This window comes from Carettochelys insculpta, chromosome 17 (genome assembly GCF_033958435.1).
Source record: "Carettochelys insculpta isolate YL-2023 chromosome 17, ASM3395843v1, whole genome shotgun sequence".
In the NCBI taxonomy this organism is placed as follows: Eukaryota; Metazoa; Chordata; order Testudines; family Carettochelyidae; genus Carettochelys; species Carettochelys insculpta.
In genome coordinates, this window is record NC_134153.1 from 481890 (window position 1) to 493992 (window position 12103).

The 12103-nt window shown below is 51.0% G+C and overlaps 1 protein-coding gene across 10 annotated transcripts in view; it reads left to right on the forward strand.

Moving 5' to 3' along the window:
- Positions 1-12103, forward strand: part of ELMO2 (engulfment and cell motility 2) — a 72220-nt gene that overhangs the window by 17097 nt on the left and 43020 nt on the right. For 4 of the 10 annotated variants that reach the window (XM_075011891.1, XM_075011895.1, XM_075011898.1 and 1 more), the window contains exons 1-4: positions 9102-9178; positions 10177-10310; positions 10447-10487; positions 10982-11054. In XM_075011891.1, coding sequence (XP_074867992.1) covers positions 10233-10310; positions 10447-10487; positions 10982-11054 — 192 coding nt within the window. In that variant the 5' untranslated portion in view covers positions 9102-9178; positions 10177-10232. Of the gene's footprint in view, positions 1-7130; positions 7150-9099; positions 9179-10173; positions 10311-10446; positions 10488-10981; positions 11065-12103 lie in introns of those variants that run through there. The other 6 variants (XM_075011894.1, XM_075011893.1, XM_075011892.1 and 3 more) reach the window with 6 other exon arrangements.

The window sequence follows — 12103 nt, forward strand, 5'->3', positions numbered from 1 at the left end:
GTCATCAACTGTAAATCATTAGCCCACTGAGGAATCTCTTCAAGAATGCTCCTGTCAGAAGATGAGGTCTGGTTCAGTACTTTGTGAAAATGTTCAGCGCAGCAGTCAACGATTTTAGCACAAGTGAGGCCATTAGCAGAACACACTGGTATACAGCCAGCAATGCATGGCCCAGAGACTGCCTTCAGCCCATCATAGAATGCTTTAAGATCATGTCTATCAGCCACATCTTAGAGTCTAACTGCTTGATATTTTCACCAGCCCTCTTTCATTTGCTGAAATTTGAATTGTACCTCCTGCTTGGCTCAAATATATGCTGATTTCCTGGAGATATTCTCGTTAGTGTTTATTCAAGCCAGGTGTGTCGCATGCATCTTATCAAGAAGAGCTTGGGCATCAGTGTCCTTGTCATCAAACCAGCCCTTAAGGACTCCAACGTGGAGGAGTGAAAGAGCAGACATTGTTCTTGTGCTGGAAAGAAGGGACCCAGTAACTCTTATTCATGGTGCACGGTATTAGTATAGGTATTACGGCTGTTCTCATGTTGTCCCAATGGCGACTTCCCACCTAGCTGGGCTTGTAACTCCTGTTGAGCTTTCGTGTTTCCTGTTCCTGTGGCATTGTACTGTCTATGCACTTAGGATCAGTTCCGTCTCAGGGCATCGGTGCTGAGGCTGGCCTCCCTGTAAGGTGGAAGATGTTCTATGGGTATCTTTGAGCTAAGGTCAGGTGCTGTGCCTGATTAACATCCAATCTGTCTTTCATTGAGGGGATCCCACTCCAAGTGCCCTGTGAAATTCTGCCTGGGTATGTTAGTGATGTACCAGTATGTCTCTGACAGCACTGCTAGTGCTTGTGCTCTCTCATACATTCACGCAGAGCTGGGAGGTCAGTATCATTTGTAATGTGATTATTTTGTCCTGGCTAGGTCCCCTGCCCGCTAGGGATGGATTCGAGAATTAAAGCTATGATTTAGTCGTGTGCTTTTAATAAAAGTTATGGACAGATTTTGAGCAATTTCTTTCAACAAAAATTCATGGTCTCTGACCTGTCCATCACTTGTACGAAAAATACCTATGATTAAATCTTGAGGGGAGGAAAGCCTGGGCGGGGTGAGAAACCCAGTGCTAGGGGGATTTCAGGGAGAGCTGGCACCCAGGACGAGAGACCCCAACTTTTGGGAACCAGCAGACTGCAGCTGCTCCTGCCAGCTGCCTGGGAACCACTGCCCCAGGCCAGCAAACTGTGGTTACTCTGGCCTACGACTACTGCCTGGGGCCGCCACAGCAGTGGATGGTTTGACTGTTCTGGGGACTATCTAAACAGCTGGCTCCAGAGGCAGCTGCTTGGCCAGTCCCAAGGTCAGACACACTGGCCCTTGCAGAAGTCATGGAGGTCACAGAAAGTCATAGATTCCATGGTCTCCATGACAGACAGAGTCCTATCAATAAACATGTAGTCCAAGGCAGACCAGCTTCAAAAGCCTTGTAAGCCTGATGTTTCTCTCCTCATATGGGATTTGGTGCAGACTTCTGCACGCACTTCCTCACCTGATGTCTGCAATGAGTCCTGCCTGCCTTGCTTGCATGTGCACCTGCCCTCTGGGGACATCTCAGTTCTTTTGCAGTTTTCCATTGAGCCCTCTTGATATTTGCCTCTTGCGGCTGTAGCAGAGCGCTCTGCCTTTGCAGGGGGTTCCAGACAATGATGGTAGATTTGAGTGAATCTCATGTGAAGTTCTTCCATTTGTGGCCGTCTCACAGTGTCAGTCCAGTGCTCCACTCCCATCAGAGCAGCTGTGACACGAGTTGTGCTTGTGAAGAAGGGGGTTTGGCGATGCGCTTTGCACCAAGAATATTCTAGTGTCCATGAGCACTTGTTCCCCTTCTGTTGCAGACACTAACTGGGAAGGCAAATGAAAGTCAGCATTCATTGTTGGAATATCAAGCAGAGCAGATGTGTCCTTTTCTGTTCTGGTACTGTTGCTTTAGGATCTGAGGCTGCACAATTCTTACTTCAGAGAGGGAAGACTGAAGATGTTGGCAAATAGGGGTTTGGCAAGGAGCTGCTGTGGCCAGGATGCTGCATGACTGGGTCACGTGCTTCATCATAATAGACACTTGTCTGCAATGGGTGTTTGGGTGGGATGATGGATTGGACCAGGGCCAGATCTGTTGTAGGCAAGGGAAGGATGGGACTCCTCTGTGCAGCGCAGCCTTCTACTTTCTGGAGATTTTGTTGTCTGAAATCCCGGCTTGGTTTGGAATTTATGCTTCCCAAAGCCTTTTGTGTTCTGAAGAAACACTGCAGAAGGCAGCTTCAATGGAGTCTTCTCAATGCAGCCCTCAAACTGGAGGGTTCTTGTTGCACCACAGGGAGGGCTGATTGCTTTGGGCTCAAGAGTGGAGATGTTGCTCTGGTCTGATGGATGCTTGCAGGTCTTTACAGCATTAAAAGTGAGCATTTCAGGGCCCAATTAAGAAAGCTGAGTTGACTCCCCGAGGGGAACTTACTCCCTGCACAATGATCATTACAGAGCCCTGAACCAGAGGAATCGGAAGAGCCTGGCTTTGGAGCCAGAAATTTTCAGCAGTGTACAGAGAGCTCCAGCTGGCACAATGAGTGCGTAACATGGGGAGTGAGGCAGCTGGCTGGCTCTGAGTGGGGCAAAGCAGTGGACCAATTGTCAGGTGGTCGGTCACCACGTGAAAGCTGTGGATTATCATTTCTTTCCATGCAGTCGTTCCCATCTCTAGGTGGGGAGCATAATGGGCAGTATTACCTTATAAGGTCCCTTCAAAGGACAGACCATGAACAGACATGCCTCTTGGTAGACTCACCTGCTCAAATAGAAACACCCCATTCTGTGCAATGGGATGTAGACCAAGGCCCTGGGCCAGGCAGGCTTTTCTCTTGACCTCCATGGAATGAGTAGTGACATAGGCCCTGCTGTGTGCCCGTGAGTTAGAAGTTCTCCCAGGCTGTTAGGGAAGTTGGTGCCTAGCAGGCACTCAGCCTGGGTCAGGATACATCTGCTGCAAAGATTGCCAGCCTCTCTTCCACATTCCCAGTCAACATATTCCGACCAAGAAAATATATGGGTGCTTTCATTTTCAGCCTGTGCTCTAGATCTGTGTGACGGGGTGTACCAACCCTGCACTGGCTAGGAGGGAGGGGGCCCCTTCCCCAATGGCTCTGCTGGGCATGCTCCAACTGCAGCCCAAGTATAAAGGCCAGGGAGGCCAGTCAGTTGGGGCTGGCCGCCAGGGGAGAGAGAGCTCCTGTGAGGACTTGGGAGCAGCTGCCACCCAAGAATAAGCAGGTGCTCGAGAAGCAGGAGCAGGCGCTCGAGGCGTGGGAGCAGCCCCCACTCGGGGAGCAGCAGGCGCTCGAGGAGTGGAGGCAGCCACCCCCCAGGGAGCAGCAGGCGCTTGAGGTGTGGGAGCAGCCGCCACCCCAGGAGCAGCAGGCGCTCGAGGCGTGGGAGCAGCCGCCACCCCAGGAGAAGCAGCAATAGCAGCAATGACTGCAGCAGCACCAGTAGTACGAGGAGGAACAGACAGAGCTGGGATGGCACATCTCATCTGAGATGGGATAGGAAGTAGCCCAGGGCAGGGAGCCGGGAGGTGTCCCGCTGGCTCAGCGTGTTGCAGTGGGTGTCCCTGCTACATCTACCATGTGAACCTCCTAAAAGCGGGGAAGGAATGGGTGGCCGTGATGATTGCCCTTGCCCCCCAGAGCCAGAACTCGGGCTACAGGCTGGGAAGACCCAGGAATCCCAGTTGGTGAGCCTCGGACAGGACTTGGGGTTGGAACAGCAGCAAGAATTGATTGCCCAATTCCTGCAATTCTTGTCGAATAAGCCATGAAGGGCTAGGTCAACCAGCCAGCACATTGCTACCACCTAGGGCGAAAAGGTGAGAGACACCCATCACCTCCTACCCAGGAAGATGTGGGACACTGTTAGGGAGCAACTGGGTAAGATGGTGGCACTGGTGTGGTCGAGGAGGCGAGAAGTGAATGGCCCAGCCCCATTGTATTAGTCCCCAAGCCAGATGGGACAGTGAAGTTCTGCATTGATTTCTGGAGGGTGAATGCCATCTTGAGGTTTGACACATACCTCATGCCCCAACTGGACGAACAGTTAGAATGGCTGGGACACGCCAAGTTCATCTTGATGCTAGATCTCACGATGGTATAATGGCAGATTCCTTTGACCCCCACCCCCAGTGAAGGAAAAGACTGAATTCCCTACTCTGTTCAGACTTTACTAATTCACAGTGATGCCTTTTGGACTTCTTGGCACGGTGGCCACCTTTCGGCATCTTACAAACGAAGTGCTGGGCCTGCATGATGGGTACGAAGCAGCGTACATTGAAGATATTCTGTACAATGTGAGTCGGGAAGAACACCTATGCCATCTGGAGAAGGTGCTGTGGGCACTTGGAGAGGCTGGATTGACAGTGAACCCTGCCCAATATCACCTGGGCCAGCGAGAGGTGACATACCTGGGATGACCTCCTGAGGTCCCTTCCAGCCCTAGAATTCTATGATACGCTGTAGGGATAAGTGAGTCTGTGCTCACGAAAGCTCATGCTCAAAACGTTTCTGTTAGTCTATAAGGTGCCACAGGACCCTTCGTTACTGTAGGAATAGAGTGGGTCTGGCTGGTGATCAACAAATTGCAGGCCCTCTGGGGCTATTCCACACCCACCACTAAGCACCAGGTGCAGCAGTTCCTGGGACTGGTACAATATTATTGCAGGTTTATCCCTGACTTTTCCACCATAGCCGCCCTGCTGACTGATCTGACCAGAAGCCAGCAGCCCTGAAAGGTGGAATGGTCCGGGGAATGTAAGATGGCATTTTGGACTCTCTGGAACCAGCTGATCCGTGAGCCCATCCTTGCCCAGCCTGACCATGAGACCATATGTGCTGCAGACTGATGCTTCAGAGGTGGGTTTAGGGGCTGTATTTTCCCAGGAGGTAGACGGAGAGGAGCAATCTATCCTCTACCTGAGCCATAAGCTGCTCCCACAGGAAACCAGGAGTAGAACAGGAGAATGGGCCATGAATGGGCCTCCACTATTACTTGTGGGGAAGCGCTTTTTACGTTGGTGACAAACCATGCCCCGCTCAAATGGTTGCAAACAATGAAGGACCCGAACGCATGGATTATGCGTTGGTCTTTGTCCCTGCAGCCATATTGATTTCAAGTGGCACACCGACCAGGGAAAACACATGCGAACACCGATCTTTTTTTTTTCCCCCTGCCTCAACCCTGATGAGGAGGAGCAACAACCTGGGGAACGTCTCTCTCTTAAGCGGGAGGGTGTGTGTGATGGGGTGTACCAGCCCCACGCTGGCCAGGAGGGAGGGGGCCAGGCTTGCTGGGTGGAGGAGCACCTCCCCCATGGCTCTGCTGGCCGTGCTCCAACTGCAGCCCAACTGTAAAGGCCAGGGAGGCCAGTCAGTTGGGGCTGGCCACCAAGGGAGAAGGAGCTCCTGCTAGGACTTGGGAGCAGCAGCCACCTGGGGAATCAGCAGTGGTGGCAGCATCAGCGGCCCGAGGAGGAGCAGGCAGAGCCAGGACGACATGTCTCATCTGAGATGGGGTAGGAAGTAGTCGAGGGCAGGGAGCCAGGAGGTGTCCTGCGAGCTGAGCTGGTGGTCGGGGAGATACACCCACCACCAACAGGGTGCTGGGCTGGAGCCTGTGGAGTGGCAAGGCCTTGGCTCACCTACCTCCACCTCTGTGATCCCTCAAGGAAGCAGAAGCCAGAACACTGACTAGGCCATTGGGGCCTGACAAGGCCACTGGGCCAGACTGAGGGGATATGGACTATGCCATTGGGGCCTGAGGGCAGCGTGAAAGTCCTCAGAAGAGGTGCAGGGCCAGAGGCCCCACCACACTCTGTAGGTGCCTGTAACGTCTCCCACTCAAGGAGCGGCAGGGGCCTAAGGTGTCACTTGTGGAAGAGATGGCCCTGTGCTGGGGACTGATTTTTGAGACGGTGCCTGTTCTTGTCCTGTGGGGAGAGGCTATTTCTGTGACCATTCTGATCTCATGTCAGCTGTTTGACATCTCCAAGCCTGAGAGCTATCGTTGAGCTGTGGCCTACATCACGTGTGGTTAGTGACCACAGCCCTGTGGGGGAGAGGCAGTCTTCAGCCTGCAAAAGCAACTGCATGACAAATGGAGAAGAGAGGAGCCGAGCAGTAATATCTCACTGAGTTAAGACAGGCATGTGTGCTAACGGTGTGACCTCCTGACACCATGTGACGTGCAGGCCTGGGCAGGTGCTCGCTGGCTTGGGCTCAAACCTTGACATCCTGAGCAGCTGCTAGACCTAACCATCGCTCTGGCAGAGGCTCCCACTTCCTGCCACTGACGGATGCATCTGAAGGGTGTGGGATGGGGATGTTGCTGTTTTTATGTCTTAGGAACCTGCTTGTGCACCTGAAGTGGGTCAAGGAGTTTGACAGTCTCTTTTCCTGACAAGCTAGTGCTTATGCTTTTTTCTAAAATATTTGACCTCCTCTATAGTTCCCAAGTCCTCAGAGGAGCAGGTGCAGCTTGCAGCTGCTCCGAGTGGGAAGGGGCCTAATGTGAAGTCTACACCTCTCCCCCTTCAGCCCCTCCTTCCCTGCACACAGATGGCAGCTGGGAGCCATAAACTCCTTATCTCTCCTGTACCATGACCTGAATCCAAGTTGGCAGCCTGCGGTCGGAGTTAGCACAGCATTTTTTTGGGCTGATTATTCTGACCTGTGGGTGATGCCCTTGTTCATTACTGTCAGGGATGTTAACAGATTAAACACTAGCACTTACCCTGTTAACTGTGTTAATCTAGGTCCCACTGTCCCTGCTGGGGCTGCTCTGTTCCAGCCTGGCTGGCCACCACCAGAGTTAACTAGTGTCATGAATTAATGCAGAGAAAGGGTTAACCTTTCCGGAGAACTGGCAGCAGGCATTGGTCAAGTAAGCCAATGGGAGGGGGAGAAACTTTTTTGAACTGAGAACAATTGTAGTTTAAGGGTCTTTTGTCTGCTGGCTGATGCAGTGGGAAAACAGAGAGATGATTTTTCCCAAGCAGCTGGAATGAATTCAGTAAATATCCTGACTCTCTCAAAATCAGTCATAGATATGTAAGTAGAAGGGAAATGTGTAGTTAGACGAGATCAGATTATGGTTATTTTGAATTTGGTGTGGACTATTGCTTTGGTTAATGACTTGATCCCACCCACCCCCATAACTTTTAAGCTGATTCTCAGGGAAGTATTTTCTGTGTTACAACCCTGTGGTTTATTGTCTCTTGTTTTGTAAATAAATTACTTCTTTTTTTTTTTAAGCAAATGATCTAATCCCTGCATTGTCAGTAAGGCCTCTGTGTATGTGCCTTAGGCAAGGCTGGGTATCAGGTTATAGCTCTCTTTGTTCTCAAGCCCTCCATAAGAGAAGAACAGGGCTGAAGTTTACCCTACGGGAGACATTCCCCAGTGGGTCTGGCTGACCTAAAGGGGTTTTCTGAGACAGTGGTGGTGGCAGTTCTATCCTCCAGTGGCAGGGAGTCTGTGACCTTGGGTAGTTTTTTTTAAGACAGAGCCTTTTATATGCAAGGTGTTATATTTTTACAAGCCCCCACTTTCTGCGCTTGGAGTGCCAGAGTGGGGAAAGAGCCCTGAGAGCTAGTAAGGGTGGGTTAACTGTTAAGTGTATCAGTAAACCATATGTTTACCAGTTAATATCCCTACCTGCTCTTCAAACATAGTGACAGTAAGCCTGGGTGACAGAGTTTAAGAACTGCCTTGGTAGAACAAGGTCAGGGGACTTGCTTATGGCACCCACAGCTCCCCAACCCTGCTCTTTTCTCAGCATGAATCTGTATCATGGGAACAAGTTCATTTCTTTCCTGTTCTCTGAACATCTCTTCTGGGCACCCACCCAACCCCAGCTGCACAGCTGAGACACTGGTCTATGTTGCACTACCAAGCCACTGGGGCAAGTCAGAAGTGGGCGGGGAGCCTCCCTTGCTGCATAGTCAGGAGTGGGTTGATAAAGCTGTTCCTCTGTGCAGGGGGGCCCAGGGCAAGTGTCTCGGAGTCAGTCCAGCTTACTGTTTCTTTGGTATATTAAGTGGTTTGGCCTCCGTCCAGCTCCTAGTGGAATATGTGTCAAGAGCACAACCACCAACACAACTGACAGTGTTTGGCCTTCTCCTCAAGGACTTACTAGGTCACAGAGACTCAACTTGCCTCTGCAAGCTTTTTGGCAATGAATGCTCACAAAATTGAGGCTGGGGTGCAGGACTGAGGGGTGGAAGCTCCAGGTGGGGGTGCAGGCTCTGGGGTAGTGCTGAGGATGAGGCATTTTGGGTGCAGGAGGGTGCTCCAGGCTGGGACCGAGGGGTTTGCAGGATGGAATAGGGATTGGGGCTGGGGCAGGGGGCTCAGGGTGCAGGCACCAGGCTGCGCTTACTTTCTCAAGCAGCTGCCAGAAGCAGAGGTGTGTCCCTCTTCCAGACAGCTCCTACATGGAGGTGCAGGCAAGCAGCTTTGTGTGCTTTTCCCACCTCCACAGGTACCACCGCTGTGGCTCCCATTGGCCTCAGCTCCCAGTCAGTGAGAGTTGCCAAGGCAGCTCATGGAGTCCTTTGACTGCCCCTGTGTGTAGGAGCCAGAGGGGTGACATGCTGCTGCTTGTGTGCAAGGAGCAGGGCAAGCCCCCGACCCCACTCTGCACCGGTACATTGTGAGCTAAATTAAAATGGCTGACGGGCGGGATTTGGTCTGCGGGGTGTAGTTTGCCCGTCCATGCTCTGGGGTTATCCCAGTCAAGGCTGAGATGTACTTGCGGGTATGGAATCTTCTGTGACCTGTATTGTACCTGTCCTCTGGCTTTTTCGTACTGGTCCTCTGGCTCCTTCAACTGAACAAAGTGCACTTGGAAATACACGAGAGAGAAAACTTGTCAGTCTTATGTGAGTATCTTGAGAGTCATAGAAAAGGAGCTGAAATTGCTGTAGCTGGCCCGTGTTCAGCAGGGGTCAGTGCCTGCTACCAAGTCATAATGCTTCATAAAAAACAATACCATCCTCTAGAGAACAGCACCCTGGACATCCCACTGGAGGAGCACTGAAGGAGTCTTCTACCAGCTCAGCACCGAAGCTCAGATGAAGTGAGTCTGTGCTCGCGAAAGCTCATGCTCAAAACTTTTCTGTTAGTCTATAAGGTGCCACAGGACCCTTCGTTGCTGTTACAGATCCAGACTAACACAACTCCCCCTCCGATACTTTCTACCAGTCATCACGTTTACAGACTCCAGCTATATCTATGCTACATAATTTACAGTGATTCAGCTGTGCTGCTGGGGCATGGAAGGAGGGATAGTTCAGTGGTTAGAGCATTGGCGTGGTAAACCCAGGGTTGTGAGCTCAGTCCTTGAGGGGGCCTTTCAAGGGCCTGGGACAAGTTAGATTTAAAAAAAAAAAATCTCGGGGATGTTGAGTGCAGGGGACGGGATTTGATGATCTCCTGAGGTCCCTACCAGTTCTACAAGATATGATACGCCTACATCCATGTTTCTGATGAAAATGCTGTAAACAGATAGGCGAGAAGTTCTCCATTGACCTAATGCTGTCTACACTGGTTCTCTGGTCGGCGAAACTTATGTGGCTTGGGAATGTGGGTTATTTATACCCCTGAGTGAAGTAAATTATACACAAGTAATCTGTCCTGTAGACCAAGCCTCAGGTATTAAAGTATGAATGCTGAGCTTGTGATAGTCCTGATTCCATGCCACCAAAACATTGCCTGCAGTGGTAACTGCACTGGAATCAGAGGTCTCTTGTTTGTTAGGGGAGTAAGTTCAGAACCTCTGCTGTGGTATTTACTGACTCTGCAGGCCCTGCAATATTGCATTTATCCCATGAAAGCCCCTGGCAGTTTGGACTGTGTGGGAATCAGCTAGGGCAGGCTGAGATCCCATAAGAGAAGGGGCAGAACAAATGCCATGTGGGGCAACACTGGATAATGTGTTCCAAAGACGGCCTGGATGTCACCAATCCAAAGGCTCAACCCTACTTCATGGAAGATGATCCTGCAGGTGCTGTGGGGATGGGTGATTTCGGAACCACAGGATTGGCAATAGCTTCTCACCATCTTCCCTTTCAGCAGGTTTGGGAGGGACGCCGTCTCCCTCCTGTAAGACGGAACTGGAGTAGTCTGGAGCCATGCCACCTCCTGCGGACATTGTGAAAGTGGCCGTTGAATGGCCAGGAGCCAATGCTCAGCTGCTAGAAATAGACCAGGTGAGAGCTGTGCACCGAGTGTGGGAGAAGGACACTGAGCACCATGGTGGTGAGCTATGGGGAAATGGAATCATTCAGCTTCCCTTTGTGGCCGGGAGGCAGAGTCAGTACTGAGTGCTCTCTCTTTCTGTTCCAGAAAAGGCCTCTAGCATCTGTTATCAAGGAGGTCTGTGATGGGTGAGTCTAGTCTGTCTTTCTGGGATCCCTGAGTAAGTCATCCTACTGGGCCTGGCCTTTGCATATTCTACCAGATTTGATGCTGGCCTAAAGAGGACTGCATACCCCCAGACTTCCTAGCCTGGACATGGGGCAGGCCCAGGTGCTAGCAGAGAGCAGAAGTCCTGGCTAGCAGGATCTCCTGCTGCGTATGGTGGTGCCCTAGCACTCAGGGCTCCTAAGGCTTGGCTTGGCCTTCTCTAAGGTTCCTGCAGTTCCAGCCTTAACATGGCTTCCCTCTGCTCCTGGTCTCTCTCAAGCAGGGATCCCAATCCCAGGGCTTCTCTCTCTCCTCTCCAGGAATCACAATCTTCTCCTTGGGGCTCCTTTCCAAATCTCCATTTCTGTCTACCTGGAACAAGCCCCTACTGCTCCCCTAGCCCTAGCCCTGGACCTAGGTGGTGGCCTAGTAGAAGGAAGAGACAGCGGCCTTATGTGTCATGCTCCCCCACCAGGTGGTCGCTGCCAAACCCTGAATACTACACACTGAGGTATGCAGACGGGCCCCAGCTGTACATCACAGAACAGGTCAGTACAGGTGGGTGGCATGCCAGACTCCAGGCCAAAGGTTGGAAAGAGTGTCTCTACATGGGCTAGCTTTCCTCCTTCCCCCTCATTGCCCTCTGGGGCCACTAAACATGGAAACATATTAACCAGCACAGTCTCAGCTCCTTCTCCCCTCTCCTCCACACCTTCTTGAGCGGAGATGCCTCATGGTTCCATTTCCCCTTCGTTCCTACAACATGCTAAAGGTCTTAAGATACAACAGAACCTCAAAGATACGAATGCCAGAGTTAGGGATTTACCAGTCAACCTAATGTCCCACGGAACCACAACTCCTCAGTCAGGCAGCAGTGCAGATACAAACACATCAGCATGTATGGTGCTGCCCTGGGAATTTAGCCATGGGGAGGGGCTGAGGCTGCAGCTGTGGGAGGGTGACGAACAGCACAAGGCTTCTGACAGTCATGAGTGCCAAGCTCAGGCCTTTAACCAAAACAAAAAAGCAGTCCAGTAGCACTTTAAAGACTAATAAAACAATTTATTAGGTGATGAATTTTCGTGGGATAGACGCACTTCTTCAGACCATAGCCATACCAGAACGGTCTCAATATTTAAGGCACAGAGAACCAAAAATTGTTATCAAGGTTGACAAATCAGAAAAATTGTGATCAAGGTGGGCAAATCAGAAGAGCAGGAGGGGGGGGAAGTCAAGAGTCAGATGAAACAAAGTACGTAAAAGAGTCCATATAATGGTCCAGGTAATTGGCGTCCTGGTTCAAACCACATGTCAATGGGGCGAATTTGAATATAAAAGAGAGCTCGGCACTCTCTCTTTGCAAGTGATTCTTAAAGTTCCTTTTCAGTAAAACGCAGACTTTCAGGTCATTAACAGAATGGCCCACTCCATTAAAGTGCTGGCTGACAGGCTTGTGAGTTAAGAATTTTTTTATGCCTGTTTTGTGTCCATTCATTCTTTGTTGAAGCGTGTTTACCGTTTGTCCTGTCTACAAAGTATGCAGGCATTGTTGGCACAGGATGGCATATATGATGTTATTAGAGGAACATGAGAATGT